Source organism: Schistocerca piceifrons, chromosome 5, assembly GCF_021461385.2.
Source record: "Schistocerca piceifrons isolate TAMUIC-IGC-003096 chromosome 5, iqSchPice1.1, whole genome shotgun sequence".
NCBI classification, from domain to species: Eukaryota; Metazoa; Arthropoda; class Insecta; order Orthoptera; family Acrididae; genus Schistocerca; species Schistocerca piceifrons.
The window spans coordinates 30,095,777-30,117,215 of NC_060142.1; the positions used below are offsets into that span (position 1 = coordinate 30,095,777).

General features: G+C 42.9%; 1 protein-coding gene across 1 annotated transcript in view; it reads right to left on the bottom strand.

Moving 5' to 3' along the window:
* Positions 1-326: 326 nt before the first annotated feature.
* LOC124798316 (venom dipeptidyl peptidase 4-like) overlaps positions 327-21,439 on the bottom strand; it is a 318,770-nt gene continuing 297,657 nt past the window's right edge. The window contains exons 15-16 of the mRNA XM_047261654.1: positions 17,987-18,198; positions 327-1,494 (exon numbers count right to left, since the gene is read on the bottom strand). Coding sequence (XP_047117610.1) covers positions 1,333-1,494; positions 17,987-18,198 — 374 coding nt within the window. The 3' untranslated portion in view covers positions 327-1,332. The remainder of the gene's footprint in view (positions 1,495-17,986; positions 18,199-21,439) is intronic.

Here is a 21,439-nt window from a genome sequence, read left to right on the forward strand (position 1 = left end):
AAAGCAACAACATTGCTTCAATCCATTATCTCTTCCCAACTGACAGTACAAACATTTCTAGCTGCGAATGTTTATACTGCGCGAATCGCCAAATTAAGTAGGCATCTACATGAAATCAACAGATATTTCGGTATGAACTGTTATTAAAACACGCTAAGATGTGTTATAATTATGTATCTCAACAAGAAATTTCTGTATTGCATATTAGTAAAGTAAATCAAAATATGAGCACATTTCTCATCGAAATTTTCTCGCAATAGTGATCAAGAAATGAAGTAATTTTCACCAGTTTTAGAACAGAAGTATTTTTATTGGTAGACCTATTCAAAATAAAACAGTAAAATTATATCACAAACATATGTATTTATACATATTTCTTAAACTCGTCTGAAAATACTAGCCAAAGCTTTTACAGCCATAAACTAATATCAAGTAACTACACAATCTATTCAATGTAAGTACATGAAGTACACAATGACCATTTTTATGAGTGAAGGAATGACTAAAATTCCGTTTCCCCCTAAGTTTTCTCATTTTTACTGACTTTTGATGCATCTCTAGTGTTAGTGCGCAACTACAATTTTCTTTGGACATGTGAATAACGAAATGTTACGTAGGAACTGGTGTGGCTGGGAAACTTCATATAAACAATATTTATTATTGTTTAATTTTACAAGCCCCATGGTGGGCATTACATATTCAAAATTAGCACTAGTGACGAACATTGCTTGGGAAAAGAACTGTACTGAAATTATTTCATGTTGGTCTTTCAGTAATGAGCTCTTAATGATAGCATATCATGAGATCGAGAAACAATAGTATGGGATTGCATTTTAAACGCGGACTAACTGCATAGCTTTGGCACAGTTTTACGCTAGAGGTTACAAATGATGAATAGGATTGACTGTTATATAGTATGTGTACAGTTTAACGGTGGATTTGTTGTAACACTTTAGTTTTGAATTAATGCAAGCTCTGAGATAGGACACAGTTCATCAGCTGCCATCAAGTACGCTATTGTATCAAACTCAATCACATGCGAGACTAATTTTATGTATGGAGGACTACAAAACTTTCTTCAAAATTATACAGACTCTTAGAAAGGCACCAAAACCATCAAAAACGTAGAAACTTCGGATACTTTATATACCTTCTTGCTTTGGGACTATACACCTGGAAATAAAAGTTTGTGACTTCATTTAGATACAAAAATAATTGTAATTTTAAGATTTCTATAAATGGTTCAAAGATTGTTGTTGTATCGCTGCTCTCGCGTGGCGCCTTCTGCAGTTGGCAGCACTGTCAGCAGCTGGACCGGTGCTGACGCGCCCCCTACAGTACGTACTTCCTCGCGGCCAGCAGACCACCACTGATCCGAGTCGCTGAAGAGATGGACTGGCTGTCCTCGCTGAAGCACTGTAGCAGGAACTCGTCCAGGGAAGAATACAGGTGCTCAACCAGGCTTCCCATGCTGTGGTCCTGGTCGGGGTAGCTCTGTGGAACAAGTCACGCCATGCACTGTTAACAACAGTGGCATTTATATGCGGTGAGCGTGAGGTCTTTCCTTGAGTACAAGTAATTACTTAAGGTTTTCTGCAAATGGTAGCTCATGAAGGTGTTACAGATACATTTCCACATGTACTCTGATATCGGGTTTAACGCCATCCCAAAGAAAGACATTTCTGAGAGTTTCACGTGGTTGTATGAATATTTTGTGTGTTGTACTCAAGTGGGGAGCAAGTAGGTAGGGGAGAAAACTACATAGAGCACCTGAAGCGTTAGAACCACCATCTTAATTTTTTCCTATTTTTACCAATGCAATAACAGAACTTTTTCTGACTGACGAGGCGCAGTGAAGTTGAAAATTTGGTGGTTTTGGTTGTGCTTGCTGGTATATATCGTAATTTATATGCTGTTTGACTCGCTTTTACTTATTGCTGTTCGTTTTATAACAATGTAACCTCACTTTTCTACCTCTTACTGCACGTGTTTTATACAATGGCTTGTCACTGTCATAAAAATTGTGCTGACAGTTATTAAACTTGTGGGAAGTTTCCGACTAGTAATCATCAGAAGAATATTACTGAAATCGTGAAGAATAACTAATTCTCATATTTTTGAAATTCAAGGAGTTAGGAAGTATAATGAGCCTTATGAATACAAACTGATGTGGTTGATTGTTGCGCCGGAAAGTACAACAGGCGGTCAATCCGAGAAAAAACTTTATTACATGATTGAAGGAAAAGAGAACGCTATCTTGAATGTCATAAGAAGGAGAGGGAACAGAAACATAAACCAATGGACATAGAATTAGTATGTAGTAAAGAGGTGATTTTGTGAACAAACTTTAATAATTATGTTCATATTGAAAAATTAGTTATTTTTTGTACCAGTTACATTTATTCTGGTAGTTTTCTATATTACAGTGAAGTCACAGTGTGACAAAACTGGGTCATAACGAAACAGCGAGACGAAATTATTTTTCTTTCTATTATCCTACATCCTTAGGTAAATGATTATTTTCTTGTCTTTCGAATAATTCTAACACACGTGAAGTACATATAATATGTACCCTAGATAGCCAGATTACTGTTGATTCAGAACTTCACTTAACAATAGTATTCACATTATAATTGAAAACCTGTCTGTTAATTCTAATGACCTTTAAGATTTCAAAAAAAAAATGTTTTTCTTAAAAATAAAGTGCTAATTTGTCTGTTTAGCATGTAATGATCCTAATAGTGGGCGCCGGTACCAGTTTTTTCGCAAAACGACCTAGCTCTGTACATACCCTCAATTTCGCGCTTTTCACTTACTAGTTTAGTTCTTCCGAGAACCCACTGATTAAGAAATTCACTACAATTACAGTTTTCTTACACTTTATTGAGCCCTTAAGCTTATTAATTTCGCAGATCTGATATCTTACTTTTGTTGCCCTGATTTTTCTGCATTGAATAGTGCCTTTGTTATCTTCCTGGGCCACTGATTGAGAAATTACCCAAATTATGAACTTGGAAATTTGTGATGGAAGTACGGAATACACGTGTAGATATCTGTCATTCAAATACTACATTGAACTTTAATATCTTTCTAGTCAACACCGCTAAGAATTCACCTTTCTGTATTAGGAATCAAAATGTAATTACAGAGTTCACAAAATATGATTGCACTAGTCTTTATACAGCCCACTCCGACCGCGAATACTCAGTACGTGGTCAGAATCCACTCGAGTAACGTCTCCACATTAATGTCGCATTTCGTATAGAAAGCCGCGAGAAAATACCAGAACTAGAAGACTGATTTCTCGCAGAGGACGCCACGTAAGTGTGAACTTTTCGGGAGATCCAGCTTCGAGTCGGACACAAAGTTTCAGCTGTCGCTATCTATTTCATTTCAATGCCTAATTGAGGCCACTGTCAGAATTTATTTTATTTCATCACGTATGACTTTGTTGACAGAGCCACATCACCACCTCTGCTTGCACCGCTTCATCACTATTGAAGTGAGGTCGTCGAAGCTTAAGCTGTTGAAACACACAAAAATCTGATGGGGCTTGGTCGGGACTATATGGAGAATGATTGATGACATCGGATTGTTGCAGATGTCGCAGCGCTGGTGTGTGGTCTAGTACTGTGCTACTGAAGGACGGAGTGCTGTATGTGTGGACGACCACTTCGTAATCGTGATTCCAGTTTTCTGAGGTTATGTTACACAACACCACGTTTGCACGCTAAAATTCGGAATCCTCTAGCAGCATAGGCTCCTGTCACTTCACATGTGTACTTCTGAAAGTGTTTCAGTACCTCTCCGAAATTTTAATACCATCTAAATATGTATGTGATGTTTGTATAAATTGTAGGGGGTCAGCGAAACGGAAAATATAATATGTGTGACATGATGTCTCAACCGATATTGAAAACAGCATAAATAATCTGGAGGAATTACTTTTCAGGACGCCCTTGTGTGTGAACTTTTGATATGAGAGTCTTACACAGACAGTCATTAGCTCATGAAGTGCTACATTTGAATATCTGTATAGACTTTACTACGCTTAAACTTAAAAGGACGCCTACTCGTCACTGCCGAATTCGTCCAAATTTATGGTACATGTAGGGCGTGGCGAGACAAAAACGTGCCGTAAGTGGAAACTGCAGATCCCCAAGCGTTTAGGAAATAAAAGGAATTTTGATACCGGTCTGTCACCATGTGCACCTTATCAGTTGTCCCTGCGCCAGTGTATTTAGCAAGCGGTGTTTGGCTCAGCGGGAAGAGATCGGATTGTCGCAGGTTCAACTCCGCCCGGTGGCAAATATTTTTGTGCTCCTTGGCAATGCGTACACTACTGACATCACAATTAACCGCAAGATCATACGTTATTTATACAAGCACAAGAAGTATAGGCATAAGATGAAATGCGGGACTGGAGACATTTAAAAAGGGATTGTAGTTAAGGCGTACACGGGAACGTCGTGTACGTAAATCGATACTTCCATTGTTTCGCAATTGATCGACTACATTTACCGCCCGGGGTGATATTCATCAAAGAAACAGGGGAAGCAATAATTCTGACCGCATCTTGCGCACGTCATAAACGCCGCCTTTTTGCAGTGACATGGTTTTTTAAATGTCTCAATACAAAAACTTTGAGGTTCGCCGATGACATTGTAATTCTGTCAGAGACAGCAAAGGACTTGGAAGAGCAGTTGAATGGAATGGACTGTGTCTTGAAAGGAGGATATAAGATGAACATCAACAAAAGCAAAACAAGGATAATGGAATGTAGTCTAATTAAGTCGGGTGATGCTGAGGGAATTAGATTAGGAAATGAGGCGCTTAAAGTAGTAAAGGAGTTTTGCTATTTGGGGAGCAAAATAACTGATGATGGTCGAAGTAGAGAGGATATAAAATGTAGGCTGGCAATGGCAAGGAAAGCGTTTCTGAAGAAGAGAAATTTGTTAACATCCAGTATTGATTTAAGTGTCAGGAAGTAATTTCTGAAAGTATTTGTATGGAGTGTAGCCATGTATGGAAGTGAAACATGGACGATAAATAGGTTGGACAAGAAGAGAATAGAAGCTTTCGAAATGTGGTGCTACAGAAGAATGCTGAAGATTAGATGGGTAGATCACGTAACTAATGAGGAAGTATTGAATAGGATTGGGGAGAAGAGAAGTTTGTGGCACAACTTGACCAGAAGAAGGGATCGGTTGGTAGGACATGTTCTGAGGCATCAAGGGATCACCAATTTAGTATTGGAGGGCAGCGTGGAGGGTAAAAATCGTAGAGGGAGACCAAGAGATGAATACACTAAGCAGATTCAGAAGGATGTAGGTTGCAGTAGGTACTGGGAGATGAAAAAGCTTGCACAGGATAGAGTAGCATGGAGAGCTGCATCAAACCAGTCTCAGGACTGAAGACCACAACAACAACAACAAAAACAAACTTGATTGACATCCTGAAAACAGCTTCTTTCATCGCACATTCTAGCAGCGAACCACGCGTAACGCAGCATGTCGCGCAGTGCGTGCGAAGATAGCTTGTGATGTAAAATGGAATGTAGTTTGATGAAAGCTTCTCGGGAAGCGATTTCTCCTACTTTCTTGATGAGGTAAGTGCAGTTTTGATATTTTTTTTATTAGATTTTTTACCTGACGATCAAAATATACATCGTAGGGTTGCACTAATGGCGTACATTTGGGGGAATTACTTCGATACTGCACGTTGGCAATAAGTCTTCATCTTTGAACAGTTCGTCGTATATTTGTGGATTTGTTTGTCATTCCCACGAGTCAGTCAACAGAAGAATTTTATTCTCTTGCATGTAGGGCTTCATCACATCGGTTAAATATTTTTTGTACAAGTCTGTTGTCAGTTTACCGGATTTTGTAGAAGCAGCACAAAAATATTTGCCGCTGGACAGAGGCGAACCCGCGACCCTTTCATTACGAACCTGTTCTCTTACCGCATTTTTTTAGATCTCATTTTGTTGATTATTGTTCGTTGCATTTGTTCGTGGCGAATGTCCCATGACACCTGTTACAGTTCGTCGTTGATCTATTCACTCGGTTTTCTTTTTGTTACAGAAAGCAACTATCCTTCTGACCGAACACGCTGAGCTACCGTACCGGCTTTTTTTATGGGGGGGGGGAGGGGGGGGGGTGAGGAGGAGAGGATATGGCGGGAATGTCGACCGTGGCCATCTAAAGGGTACAGTCTCAGCATTTGCGTAGAATGACCAAGGAAACCTCAGTCAAAACTGCCGGCCCGGGAATTGAACGCAGGTTCTACCGAATGACAGGCCCGAGCGTTACCGCTCACCCACGAGGCTCAGTATCGTTGAGCCAAACACAGCTGCCTGAACAAATTTTCACAGGAACAATTGATAAGGTGCACACTGTCATAGATCCGTAACACAATTCCTTTTATTTCCTAAAAGCTTGGCCAATTGAAGTTCCCACTTGGAGCACTTTCATGTCTCACCACGCCCTACATGTACCATCAATTTGGACGAATTCGGCGATGGGGAGTAGGCGTCATCTCCTTGTTCGTGAACAATTATTCAGTGTCATGTGGAAATACGTTGAGAAGAGACGTTAGCAATCAGCTTGTTCCATAGCTATCACTGAATTATTGTAGTACTGTCTGACGTCAACGATTAGAGTCACTTGCTTGGTTACTCGACGATAAACAATGAACTGATGATTATATGAGTGACTATAAAGAACTGGTCCTCGCTCAGTGGTGATTTAATTGTAACTAAAAATATCAATTAGTGAATTTAAAAACAATTTAAAAACAATTGCGTTGCGTCTTAATTCTCAAGGTAATTAAACAGTCCGGACAATTTTCAGCAGCAGACGACGAGTTTAAAGGTGGCTCTAAAGAAGAAATGCATTTACATGTGAGTAGTGTCCGATAGAACAGACACCGCTCATGATGACGCGGCTGGTAGATACGTTGTATATGAAACAGAGGAATGGGATGGAAAGGGAAAGGGTGGGAGGGGAACTAGTGACTTCCAGCCGGACCGGGACTCCAGCAGGGATTTACCACTTCTCATTAGCGATAGCCTTAACCGCTTCAGCCACGCCGACATTGTCCTCGACCGACCCAAATTTCCAACTTATCACACGCAGCATTGCGTGCTGCCTTCACGACTGTCGCTGACCCAGGAACCGCTTCATCCTGCAGTGAAATCTCCCTCACGAACTCTTTCAGACTGTGATAAGGAGGCGTCGAGATAACGCGAGCGAAAGCAAGCGCTACAAGCGATAGTTAAGGTTACGGTACCAGAGTAGCCGACAGCGGGCGATTCCACCTATGTCCGACGTCACGTAGCTCGCTCCATCGTTTCAAACTGTGCTAAGAACATAACCGTGATTTCGTTTTTGTCGCGTCAGGTGAAATTGGTTCATGTCAACAGCATCTTATTTGTCCGAAGGAGAAGACAAACGTAATTGTTTGTTACTAAGAATGTTATTTTGTCAAATACACCGCGCCCCCTTGCATGCCGTTCACAAGCCCTCGCGGCGTTCCCCTTCTTCTCAGAATTTTGAGAACATCTGGGATACAGCAACAGCAACGTGGTCAATGACTTCCGTCAGAACAGGACTCCTCCCTCTTCCACACGCCTTACCAAGCTCACCCATGTTTTCGAAAGTCATTATCATCTCCTTCAAACCATTTAATGACGCCATCAGGTCTTTCAGTCAGCGATACTCTCTCAGTGCGGCAATATACTGTACTTGCTACCCTACACACAAAACAGTTTCACTATTCTATTCACTCATGTTATGGCTTGTCAAACGACGGTGTGGATGTCATACCGTCATACAAAGTGTACAGCGCCACATTCGCACCTGGCTGAAGAAATTGGAACTAATTTTTTCCCAGAATAAATCTATTCCGCATTAACTCAGCAGCATACTATCCAATTTCGCTGCCATTCTATAGTTACAGCCTGCACTTGACCTCTGTGAGTAGCTGCACTTTAATTATAACCACCCAGTACAAATATTATACGAAGATTGACCCATCATCTCGAGATTAAATACCATCCTCAGCCCCACCATCCTCAGCCCCACCATCCTCAGCCCCACCATCCTCAGCCCCACCATCCTCAGCCCCACCATCCTCAGCCCCACCATCCTCAGCCCCACCATCCTCAGCCCCACCATCCTCAGCCCCACCATCCTCAGCCCCACCATCCTCAGCCCCACCATCCTCAGCCCCACCATCCTCAGCCCCACCATCCTCAGCCCCACCATCCTCAGCCCCACCATCCTCAGCCCCACCATCCTCAGCCCCACCATCCTCAGCCCCACCATCCTCAGCCTCCCGTTTCTAGGGTACAACTGGTTCTAATGGCCACAACAGTGAACAGGATGAACAAACAGGAGCGGCCAGGAGAAGATATCTCAACTGCGCACAACATTCTCAACTGGTGTCCCTTGGACCTTTACTAGTATGACATGAAATCTCCCCACTGCTACGCAGCGAGGCGTGGTATTACTTAAATAATGTAACAGTGTTAACACAAACCTTGCTACAGTCCATACCTGGCAATTCACTAAATTTTAGGGTCCACTGAAGTTGAGTGAGGCCAAAATAGGGGAGACGGCTGTACACAGTGGGAGACAGTGATGCAGCACGGATGACGACCCCAGAAATAGGGTGGAGGGGTGTCGAGTTCTGGTAAGTGACAGTCTTATTGTGGCACTAAAAATCAATTTTTTTATTGAAGTTTGGTGTTATTTGCGCTTTATCCCTAAAGTGAAATATTTCAATAGTTTTTTAACTGAAATAACTATGATGTAAGTAGGTAGTATGTTCTTTTGGTATGGGTTTTGTAACGTTTGGAGCATTAGCGAAACTATTAAACTCTGCTCTCCACCATGCTGCCTGAGAGGAGTAATACCGACAGGCTAATATGGAGCAACGTCGACAGTGTGTCGAAATTATTTTTGCGGGTTCTAAAGTTCACAAGAAATTGTTTGCACTAAAGTAAGGTCTTATATATATATGGTGGTCCATTGATAGTGACCGGGCCAAATATCTCACGAAGTAAGCGTCAAACAAAAGAACTACAAAGAACGAAACTCGTCTAGCTTGAAGGGGGAAAACAGATGGCGCTATGGTTGGCCCGCTAGGTGGCGCTGCCATTGGTCAAACGGACATCATCTGCGTTTTTAAAAATAGGAACCCCCATTTATATTACATATTCGTGTAGTACGTAAAGAAATATGAAGGTTTTAGTTGGACCACATTTTTCGCTTTGTGATAGAGGGCGCTGTAATAGTCACAAACATATAGCTCACGATTTTAGACGAACAGTTGGTAACAGGTGGGTTTTTTAAATTAAAATACAGAACGTCAGTATGTTTGAGCATTTTATTCCGGTTGTTCCAATATGATACATGTACCTTTGTGAACTTATTATTTCTGAGAACGCATGCTGTTACAGCGTGATTACGTGTAAAGTTCTATAACGCTATAGATACAGCAATAAGGAATAGCGCAGTAGGCAGTACAGTTGAAGAGGAATGGACATCTCTAAAAAGGGCCATCACAGAAGTTGGGAAGGAAAACATAGGTACAAAGAAAAAACCATGGGTAACAGAAGAAATACTTCAGTTGATTGATGAAAGGAGGAAGTACAAACATGTTCCGGGAAAATCAGGAATACAGAAATACAAGTCGCTGAGGAATGAAATAAATAGGAAGTCCAGGGAAGCTAAGATGAAATGGCTGCAGGAAAAATGTGAAGACATCGAAAAAGATATGATTGTCGGAAGGACAGACTCAGCATACAGGAAAGTCAAAACAACCTTTGGTGACATTAAAAGCAACGGTGGTAACATTAAGAGTGCAACGGGAATTCCACTGTTAAATGCAGAGGAGAGAGCAGATAGGTGGAAAGGATTCATTGAAAGCCTCTATGAGGGTGAAGATTTGTCTGATGTGATAGAGGAAGAAACAGGAGTCGATTTAGAAGAGATAGGGGATACAGCATTAGAATCGGAATTTAAAAGAGCTTTGGAGGACTTACGGTCAAATAAGGCAGAAGGGATAGATAACATTCCATCAGAATTTCTAAAATCATTGGGGGAAGTGGCAACAAAACGACTATTCACGTTGGTGTGTAGAATATATGAGTCTGGCGACATTCCATCTGACTTTCGGAAAAGCATCATCCACACAATTCCGAAGACGGCAAGAGCTGACAAGTGCGAGAATTATCGCACAATCAGCTTAACAGCTCATCAGAAGAATGGAAAAGAAAATTGAGAATGCGCTAGGTGACGATCAGTTTGGCTTTAGGAAAAGTAAAGGGACGAGGGAGGCAATTCTGACGTTACGGCTAATAATGGAGGCAAAGACACTTTCATAGGGTTTGTCGACCTGGAAAAAGCGTTAGACAATATAAAATGGTGCAAGCTGTTCGAGATTCGGAAAAAAGTAGGGGTAAGCTATAGGGAGAGACGGGTCATATACAATATGTACAACAACCAAGAGGGAATAATAAGAGTGGACGATCAAGAACGAAGTGCTCGTATTAAGAAGGGTGTAAGACAAGGCTGTAGCCTTTCACCCCTACTCTTCAATCTGTACATCGAGGAAGCAATGATGGAAAGAAAAGAAAGGTTCAGGAGTGGAATTAAAATACAAGGTGAAAGGATATCAATGATACGATTCGCTGATGACATTGCTATCCTGAGTGAAAGTGAAGAAAAATTAAATGATCTGCTGAACGGAATGAACAGTCTAATGAGTACACAGTATGGTTTGAGAGTAAATCGGAGAAAGGCGAAGGTAATGAGAAGTAATAGAAATGAGATCCGCGAGAAACTTAACATCAGGATTGATGGTCACGAAGTCAATGAAGTTGAGGAATTCTGCTACCTAGGCAGTAAAATAACCAATGACGGACGGAGCAAGGAGGACATCAAAAGCAGACTCGCTATGGCAAAAAAGGCATTTCTGGCCAAGAGAAGTCCACTAATATCAAATGCTGGCCTTAATTTGAGGAAGAAATTTCTGAGGATGTACGTCTGGAGTTGTATGGTAGTGAAACATGGACTGTGGGAAAACCGGAACAGAAGAGAATCGTAGCATTTGAGATGTGGTGCTATAGACGAATGTTGAAAATTAGGTGGACTGATAAGGTAAGGAATGAGGAGGTTCTACGCAGAATCGGAGAGGAAAGGAATATGTGGAAAACACTGATAAGGAGAAGGGACAGGATGATAGGACATCTGCTAAGACATGAGGGAATGACTTCCATGGTACTAGAGGGAGCTGTAGAGGGCAAAAACTGTAGAGGAAGACAGAGATTGGAATACGTCAAGCAAATAATTGAGGACGTAGGTTGCAAGTGCTACTCTGAGATGAAGAGGTTAGCACAGGAAAGGAATTCGTGGCGGGCCGCATCAAACCAGTCAGTAGACTGATGAGAAAAAGTGTAAATACCACATTAATGCAATAAATGCTCAAAATGATGTCCGTCAACCTCAATGGATTTGGTAATACGTGTAACGACATTCCTCTCAACAGCGAGTAGTTCGCCTTCCGCAATGTTCGCACATGCATTGACAATGATGTGCTGACGCATGTTGTTAGGCTTTGTCGGTGGATCATGATAGCAAATATCCTTCAACTTTCCCCACAGAAAGAAATCCGGGGACGTCAGATCCGGTGAACTTGCGGGCCATGGCATGGTGTTTCGACGAAAAATCCACCTGTCATAAAATATGCTATTCAATACCTTTTCAACCGCACGCGAGCTATGTGCCGGAAATCCATCATATTGGCAGTACATCGCCATTCTGTCACGCAGTGAAACATCTTGTAGTAACATCGGTAGAACATTACGTAGGGAATCATCATTCATTGCACCAGTCAGATTGCCATCGATAAAATGGGGGCCAATTATCCTTCCTCCCATAATGCCGCACCATACATTAACCTGCCAAGGTCGCTGATGTTCCACTTGTCGCAGCCATCGTGGATTTTCCGTTGCCCAATCGCGCATATTATAGCGGTTTACGTTACCGCTGTTGGTGAATGACGCTTCGTCGCTAAATAGAACGCGTGCAAAAAATCTGTCATCGTCCCGTAACCTCTCTTGTGCCCAGTCGCAGAAATGTACACGACGTTCAGAGTCGTCGCCATGTAATTCCTGGTGCATAGAAATATGGTACGGGTGCAATCAGATGTTGATGCAGCATTCTCAACACCGGGGTTTTTGAGATTCTCGATTCTCACCCAATTTGCCTGCTACTGATGTGCGGATTAGTCGCGACAGCAGCTGAAACACCTACTTGGGCATCATCATTTGTTGCAGGTCGTGGTTGACGTTTCACATGTGGCTGAACACTTCCTGTTTCCTTATATAACGTAACTATCCAGCGAACGGTCCGGACACTTGGATGATGTCGTCCAGGATATCGAGCAGCATACATAGCTCACGCCCGTTGTACATTTTGATCACAATAGCCATACATCAACACGATATCGACCTTTTCCGCTATTGGTAAACGGTCCATTTTAACACGGGTAATGTATAACGAAGCAAATACCGTCCGCACTGGTGGAATGTTACGTGATACCACGTACTTATACGTTTGTGACCATTACAGTGCCATCTATCACAAAGCGAAAAAAGTGGTGCAACTAAAACATTCATATTTCTTTACGTACTACACGAATATCTAATATAAATGGGGGTTCCTATTTTTCAAAACGCAGTTGATATCCATTTGACCAATGGCAGCGCTATCTAGCGGGCCAACCATAGCGCCATCTGGTTTCCCCCTTCAAGCTAGACGAGTTTTGATCTTTGTAGTTTTTTCGTTTGATGCTTATTTCATGAGATATTTGACCCGGTCACTATCATTTGACCACCCTGTATATTTCAGATTGCGATGACAAGAGAAAAACAGAGTAACAGAGGGGCCGAACATACAAAGCATTACACTTTATGATCGATTAAAATGAGATTCAGATACTATACCTTCTCAGGAGAGAAGATATGATTTTACTACTAAACAAAAACATGAATTAGTCAACCACGTGATTACATTAGTGAAATTATTCTATGACACTTCCGTGGTTGATTTGCAGCAAATTGCCAGTGACATGCCGAAAAACTAGGCCTTAAGCACAATTTCAATAAAATTCCCAAAATGGTGAGTGGAGACTGGGTTTGTAGGTTAAAAAAAATTATTCTAAAATAAAAGAAATCATCAACGAGCATCAAGATGTTCCAAAAAAGCCTAAACTCTTATTTTTTCCTAATAGGACATCATTTTCGAAAAACATGCTGCGTACATATTTCAATATAAGTTAACATAACAAAATGTATTACTTTATTTTAACAGGTATTTTATTCTGTGTTTATTTCATACTGCTGATATTAGCCTTTACAGGTGTCGATATTACTTAGTTAAGTGGGGCAGTACAAATATGTTGCAAACTTCAGGGGGGAAATTCATGAAATTGACCGAAAATCTAAATTTTCAATTTATTTTTTATTTACCAGTAGAACTCATCGACAGTAAATTCCCAAAGTTTCAATGATGAAATCACGTCGGAAGCGCCTGAAAAATGATTAAATGTGTGACGAAATCTTCCTGCCACTCCCACCTTTTTGCACAGGATACTTACAGAAGAGTGTGATACATACTCTGGTTTTATGGATTGTCTGCGACTCTGTTCCGTATCTTAGAAACAATAATAAATCAGTTGCTTTGTTAATGAAGAAGAAATTCTTCTTTTGGCAGATTATAATCTGCTACAGTTGTCAGAATTACAACTTATGACACAGTTCTTGTATTTAATGGTGAGAATGTAGGGAAGATGAATGTATTAGAGAGAATGGGCCTTAAGACAGGAAATTTCACTCAAGACCTGTTGAGAAGAATTGATTTACAGCGCCTCTCTGCAGCTGAAAAATCAGTTGAAGACCTGGTAAAGGAACGAAAGTAGAAAAGAAGAAACCAGGAGAGAAGCCTTTAAGGCAAAGAGGACCTTCTGAAGACGTGAAATAAAAAGTTAAGTTGAACTTTAAATTCTACATCCTGAAAATTATGTTTTTCGAAGTTTATATACCTTTTGCTCAGAATCTATGAGGGCTAGAATTATGAAATTTTGTACTCTTATATCTATAAACCCAATAAATATCATCTCAAGAGGAAATTTTGGGTATAATTTGAGATATAGGGAACAGTGCTTGGAATTTTACACGAACTTTATATTATACTTACAGAATTATAATTAAAAATTTATTAAAATTCTCCTATTCGACCTATTCATAAAACTTAATGAGGGAAGCTTAGTATAGACAAAGACAGTAAACAGAGAAACTTTGTAGAAATCTCTTGAATAGTTACTGGAAAAAAGGTAGACATTTTTGAAAAAATTTTTAAATTCCATAAAAATAGTTTCCTGCTCAGGACAACTGCCGCTGAAGTAATTTTGCACAACGTCCGACCATATTGCGTATCCTTCGCATCAGAGTTAAGCAACGGCTTTTGGCCGGCCGCGGTGGTGTAGCGGTTCTAGGCGCTGCAGTCCGGAACCGCGGGACTGCTACGGTCGCAGGTTCGAATCCTGCCTCGGGCATGGGTGCGTGTGATGTCCTTAGGTTGGTTAGGTTTAAGTAGTTCTAAGTTCTAGGGGACTTATGACCTAAGATGTTGAGTCCCATAGTGCTCAGAGCCATTTGAACCATTTTTGAAGCAACGGCTTCGAGTAAGGGGTACCTTCTCAGTCAGCAGGCGTGACTGAGGTGCTCCAAGGAGACGCTGCAAAGCCGATTTCGAAGAGGCCGTACTGTATCATGTTGAAGGGAACCCGTCAACCATAGTTGGAGTCGCGAACGATTGTGGTAGAGCGTAGACTTGTTCTGCGCGCCTACGTCACTCGTTCTCCGACAGCCAATGACCCTTCAGTAGTGTTCTGAGCGATCTGCTCTGAATGCCATCGCTAATACGAGCATTATACGTGATCCTAGCAAGCTGTTTAGTAAATTTTTACTTCACATGCTGCGAGTTGTCATCTCTGATGGTGGTGGTGAGTGACAGTCCGCGTAAGTAAGGGAGAGAAATAAATTACAGGATATAAGCTTTCTTCAAGCGGAAGTCACGCTTATGTGCGTACGGCAACTGTCGCTTGAAATCGTTAACAATGCGATCCTCGTCCGTGCCTCGCCATGCGCGAACCGACATCGTTCGTGGAGCGGACTCTAGTATACGACCCATCGCGCGTGCAATAGATACTGCTCCCAGCACCATCTGGTGTGTTGTCGATGACCAACAACTACATCCACACCACCCCCAACATTCACAGACATGTCAGCGGGACTCGAACCAGATCACAGAGTTAGGACAGGCGTCAAATAACATCAGGCAGTCAGACATAAGCAACATGCACCGTGCCTACCCTGTTGCAAATCCACCCAGTAAACATGCTTTCGAACGGGAGCAGCGCGGAAACGGCTCGTTTCCGCATGTGGTTTCCTACTCAAGTACTCACTCCCCTCCAAAAGTCCTAGAAGTTTATAACGTCAATTTCAGAACACCCTTTGCTTAGTCCAAGGAACAAGGAGTTAATTTAAAGTAAAGCACGGTACAAAATTTTATTGTCTTATATTCAAAATAGTAGATTTGGCGCATCTTTCAAATACACTACTGGCCATTAAAATTGCTACACCACGAAGACGACGTTCTACAGACGCGAAATTTAACCGACAGGAAGAAGACGCCGTGATATGCAAATGATTAGCTTTTCAGATGGTTGGCGCCGGTGGCGACACCTACAACGTGCTGACATGAGGAAAGTTTCTAACTGATTTCTCATACACAAACAGCTGTTGACCGGCGTTGCCTGGTGAAACGTTGTTGTGATGCCTCGTGTAAGGAGGAGAAAAGCGTACCATCACATTTCCGACTTTGATAAAGGCCGGAGTGTAGCCTATCGCGACTGCGGTTTATCGTATTGCGACATTGCTGCTCGCGTTGGTCGTGATCCAATGACTGTTAGCAGAAAATGCAATCGGTCGGTTCAGGAGGGTAATACGGAACGCCGTGCTGGATCGCAACGGCCCCGTATCACTAGCAGTCGAGATGACAGGTAGCTTATCCGCATGGCTGTAACGGATCGTGCAGCCACGTCTCGATTCCTGAGTCAACAGATGGGGACGTTTGCAAGACAACAACCATCTGCACGAACAGTTCGACGACGTTTGCAGCGGTATGGACGATCAGCTCGGAGACTATGCCTGCGGCTACCCTTGACGCTGCATCACAGACAGGAGCGCCTGCGATGGTGTACTCAACGATGATCCTGGGTGCACCAATGGCAAAACGTTATTTTTTCGGATGAATCCAGGTTCTGTTTACAGCATCATGATGGTCGCATCCGTCTTTGGCGACATCGCGGTGCTCGCAAATTCGAAGCGTGTATTCGTCATCGCCATAGTGGCGTATCACCCGGCAATTTGAACAGTGGACGTTACATTTCAGATGTGTTACGACCCGTGGCTCTGCCCTTCAGTCGATCCCTGCGAAACCCTACATTTCAGCAGGATAATGGACGATCGCATGTTGCAGGTCCTGTACGGGCCTATTTGGATACAGAAAATGTTCGACTGCTGCCCTGGCCATCACATTCTCCACATCTCTCACCAACTCAAAACGTCTGGTCAATGGTGGCCGAGCAACTGGCTCGTCACAATACGGCAGTCACTACTCTTGATGAACTATGGTATCGTGTTGTAGCTGCATGGACAGCTGTACCTGTACACGCCATCCAAGCTCTGTTTGAGTCAATGCCCAGGCGAATTAAGGCCGTTATTACGGCCGGAAGTGGTTGTTCTGGGTACTGATTTCTCAGGATCTATGCACCGAAATTGCGCGAAAATGTAATCACATGTCAATTCCAGTATAATATATTTGTCCAATGAATACCCGTTTATCATCTCGATTTCATCTTGGTGTAGCAATTTTAATGGCCAGTAGTGTAGTATGTCAAGGAGGAGATTTGTATTTAACACCCCGTCGGCAACGAGGACATTGGAGACGGAGCGTGAGCTCGGGTTAGGGAAGGATGGGGAAGGAGAGCGGCCGCGCCGTTTCGAAGGAACCTCCCAGCATTTGCCTTAACCGAAAAAAGTAAATCAAGATTTTTGGACGCGAGTTTAAACTGCCGTCCTGTCAAATGCGAGTCTAGTATGCTGACCACTGTGCTTTTCCGCTTGGTCATGTAGTATGTGATTTTCATGAACATCGCCCTTAAGAAAATGTTCACGTATATAGCCCTGAAGTTTCCCATTCTTTTTTTTTTTTTTTTTTTTTTAGGGTGGGTGTGTACGGTGAATTTTCCATGGAAGTAACAGATTCCAAAACAAAATGACAAATCCCTGAATTAGCCTGCCAGGATAGCCGCACGGTTTAACGAGCTGCTTCCCGAGCGGGAAGGTGTGCCGGTCCGCAGCACGAATCCGCAAGGCGGTTTATTGTTGAGGTCCGGTGTGCCGGCCAGTATGTGGACGGTTTTTAGGCGGTTTTCCATCTGCCTCGGCGAATGCTGGCTGGTTCCCCTTATTCTGCCTCAGTTACACTACGTCAGCGATTGCTGCGCAAACTCTGTCTCCACGTACGCGTACAGCATTATTACTCTACCACGCAAACATTTGGGGTTACACTCGTCTAGTATGAGACGTTCCCAAAGGGGTCCACTGGGGGGCGGAACTGCACAGTAACCGTGGTTTCGATGTGGGGCGGTGATGAGGTGAGTGGACCGCTGCAGCCTGCTGTGGGGTTGTGAACCACTGACGGCTACGGCGTGGATGAAGCCTCTCTGTCGTTTCTAGGTCCCAGGTTCAGTACACGATACATACAATCACTGAAGTTGTCAGTATTCCCTCGGTCTCCCCAAACACTTATAGGTGAGCGACCTGGTGTGGGCGCCGAAACTGGTGACCCACCTGCTGCCTGAAGAGAACGCCCGCGTCCTCGAGGGCTCGCGCCAGCATCATGGAGTGCTGGTAGTGGACGTTGTCGTCCGCCGTGCCGTGGATCAGGAAGTACGTCTTGTTGGTGAACTGCCCCGCGAGGCGCGTCACGTCGCTGCCGTTGTAGCCCGCCTCGTTGTCCTGCAGCGTGGGCAGCCCCATGTAGCGCTCCGTGTAGATGGAGTCTGCGGAACACGCCCACGTAAAGGTAAGTGCACGCAGGTACGTCTCTTTAAGTAGGTATCACTTGTTCCAGTAAAAATGACTTGCGCTATAGGCACAGTGGAATGAAAACAAGATATTCAGATGGAATTAACTATTTCTACCCACCACATTTGTTACACATTACAAACACAGAAATTCTTCAACAAAATAGAAGATGTTGTCAAGGAAAAACTTTTTCAATTTATTTTCAAATTTTATCTTGCTGTCAGACATTTTGTATCACTGCGTAAGTGGTCAAAATTTTTTGTTACAGCGTTGTGCATCCCTTTCTGTGCCAGAGGCAACTTTAATGCTGAGTAATGAATGTCATTTTTTCTTCTAGTATTGTAATTACGTACACGATTGTTCCTTTTGAACTGTAGTGGACTATTTACAATGAACTTCATGAGGGAATAAATGTACTGTGAAGCAGAAGTCAGAATGCCCAACTACTTAAACAGATGTCTACACGATGATCGCGGGTGAGCACCACATGATATTCTTACAGCACATTTTTGAGCAATGAAGACCTTATTTCATAAAGATGAGTTAACCCAGAACATAAGTAAGCAAAATATGTCAGCTTACTGATTTCTCTCTCCCCAAAATTTGCTATGGTTCTAAGTGCAAATGTGGCCGAACTACGTTGTTTTAGGAGTTCAAAAAATGTGTTTTTTCCACTTTAACTTCTCATCAATATGGACATCTAAGAATTTTGAAGTTTTCACCATATTTATTATTTCATCACCATGTGTTACGCCTAGGGGTGCTCGGGAGGACGACGGTTCAATCCCGCGTCCGGCCATCCTGATTTAGGTTTTCCGTGATTTCCCTAAATCGCTGCAGGCAAACGCCGGGATGGTTCCTTTGAAAGGGCACGACCGACTTCCTTCCCCGTCCTTCCCTAATCCGATGAGACCGATGACCTCGCTGTCTGGTCTCCTTCCCCAAACAACCCAACCCCCAACCCAACCCTAGGGGTGCTGAACTGAATATTGTGTGTCCATTTGCAGAAAACCAGTCAATGACACTTTTGAGAACTATGTTCACCATTTCTTCCATTTCTGTTTGTATACTGGGAGTGATTACAATACTGGTGTCATCTGCGAAGAGAACTAATTCTGCTTGTTGTACGTTAGTAACGAACTAACATAAATGTGTAATAAATGGCCGGCCGTGGTGGTCTCTCGGTTCTAGGCGCGCAGTCCGGAACCGCGCGACTGCTACGGTCGCAGGTTCGAATCCTGCCTCGGGCATGCATGTGTGTGATGTCATTAGGTTACTTAGGTTTAACTAGTTCTAAGTTCTAGGGGACTGATGACCACAGCTGTTAAGTCCCATAGTGCTCAGAGCCATTTTTTGTAATAAATGCAAACATGACCCGTACTAGGCTTTAATGCGATGGCCTGCCGTGGTGGCCGAGCGGTTCTAGGCGCTACAGTCTGGAACCCCGTGACTGCTACGGTCGCAGGTTCGAATCCTTCCTCGGGCATGGATATGTGTGACGTCGTTAGGTTAGTTAGGTTTAAGTAGTTATAAGTTCTACCCCTAGACCTCAGAAGTTAAGTCCCATAGTGCTCAGAGCCATTGGAACCATTTCATTTTGTACTGTGATGTTTGTTTAACCGTGCGATTAGTTAATTTAGACTAAGCGCCATTGTCAAGCACATTTGTAACATCTATATTTCACGTCAATTTGAAATGACTCTTAATTACATGTAAAAAGTAGGATATTGCGTCATCCTACATAAGGATCCACACTACAGTGACACCTTTTCAACTGCAGTGTGGATCCTATCGTAAAATGACGGAGTATGGTTGGTTGTTTGATTTGGAGGAGGACACCAAACGGCGAGGTCATCGATCTCATCGGACTGGGGAACAACGTCTGCCGTGACCTTTCAAAGAAACCATCCCGGCAATTGCCTGAAGCGATCTAGAGAAATCACCGAAAACCTTGCTAGTCGCACAATTAAATAAACATCACATTACAGCCTACTACGGACAATATTTACGTTTATTAAGCATCTGGAGGCTGTGCTGCCCACAAATACCTAATTTTAACTGTAATGGTCTGGAAGATTAATACTGTGTGCCGGGCCGAGTGTCGAACCGGGAAAACTTTGCCTTTCGCTGGCATACGAGGTGTGCAAGAAAAGTGATGAGGCTGACAAGACAGCGAACGATCTGACAACGCTGTGTCGTTCTATTTGTTAAGTCCGCTGTGTTCATCGCTTTTAGGTGCTCAGTTCGAGTTTCAGCTCCGTACTATCATCATGTGGTTCTTGATAGCGCCATCAATGAAGTTGTGTTTTCTTTACGTGTTACATACGATCCGCGAGTGTGTGCTTTGAGAAATTGAAACAGGCCTTATCAAGAGCACAAGCTTTTCGCTCGCACGAACCATTTTTGGGAGGCCGAGAACACGTCTGAAGATGAAACCCGCTCATGGAGACTTTCAACTTCGAAACCGGCGAAAAACGTCGAAAGTGTGGGTTTTCTTGTGAGATCAGATTGATGTTTAACACTAAGGATGATGGAGGCTAGTTGAACAATTTCACCGTACATCACATCACCGAAGTTTAGCACATGGGAATCGTTTGTACCAAAATTATGCTGAAAACTCTCAAATGAGCAGAAGGACAATGGAAGAATCGAGTGTGTTGATCTTCTGGAGAGGATTTCCAATGACCACGAATGGCTCAGTCATGTGGTCACAGGTGGTGAATTCTGGGTTCTAAGACAAAGTGGCAAGTGAGAAGTGGCACACTGACATCTCCTCGGTAGTGTAAAAAAGCTCCAACGAGGAAATCAGATACCAAAACAACGCTGATTTACGTTTTGGACAGGAGGGATATCCTACATAAAGAATTGTTCGGTCAGGACAAACTGTCAACCAAGTGTTTGACAAAAGGTGCCCTTCGAAGGCTAGGGCGAAGGGTGAATCGAGTGAGACTGGACATTGGAGAGAAGTGAGTGCTACATCACCGCAACGCCCCAAGTCAGGCGGCCCTTTCCATCACAGAATTTTTCCCCTCAAAAGGCATTCCTAGTGTTCCACAGCCCCACTGTTCACCTCATCTGATTCCTTGTAACATTTTTGAAAAATGCGTTAAAAGGACGTCATTTTGGGACTCTCGAGAACGTTCAAAATAACATGACCGACATGTTGAAGGCCCTATCAATTGAACCCCTTCAGCGCAGCTACCAAGGCTGGGAACA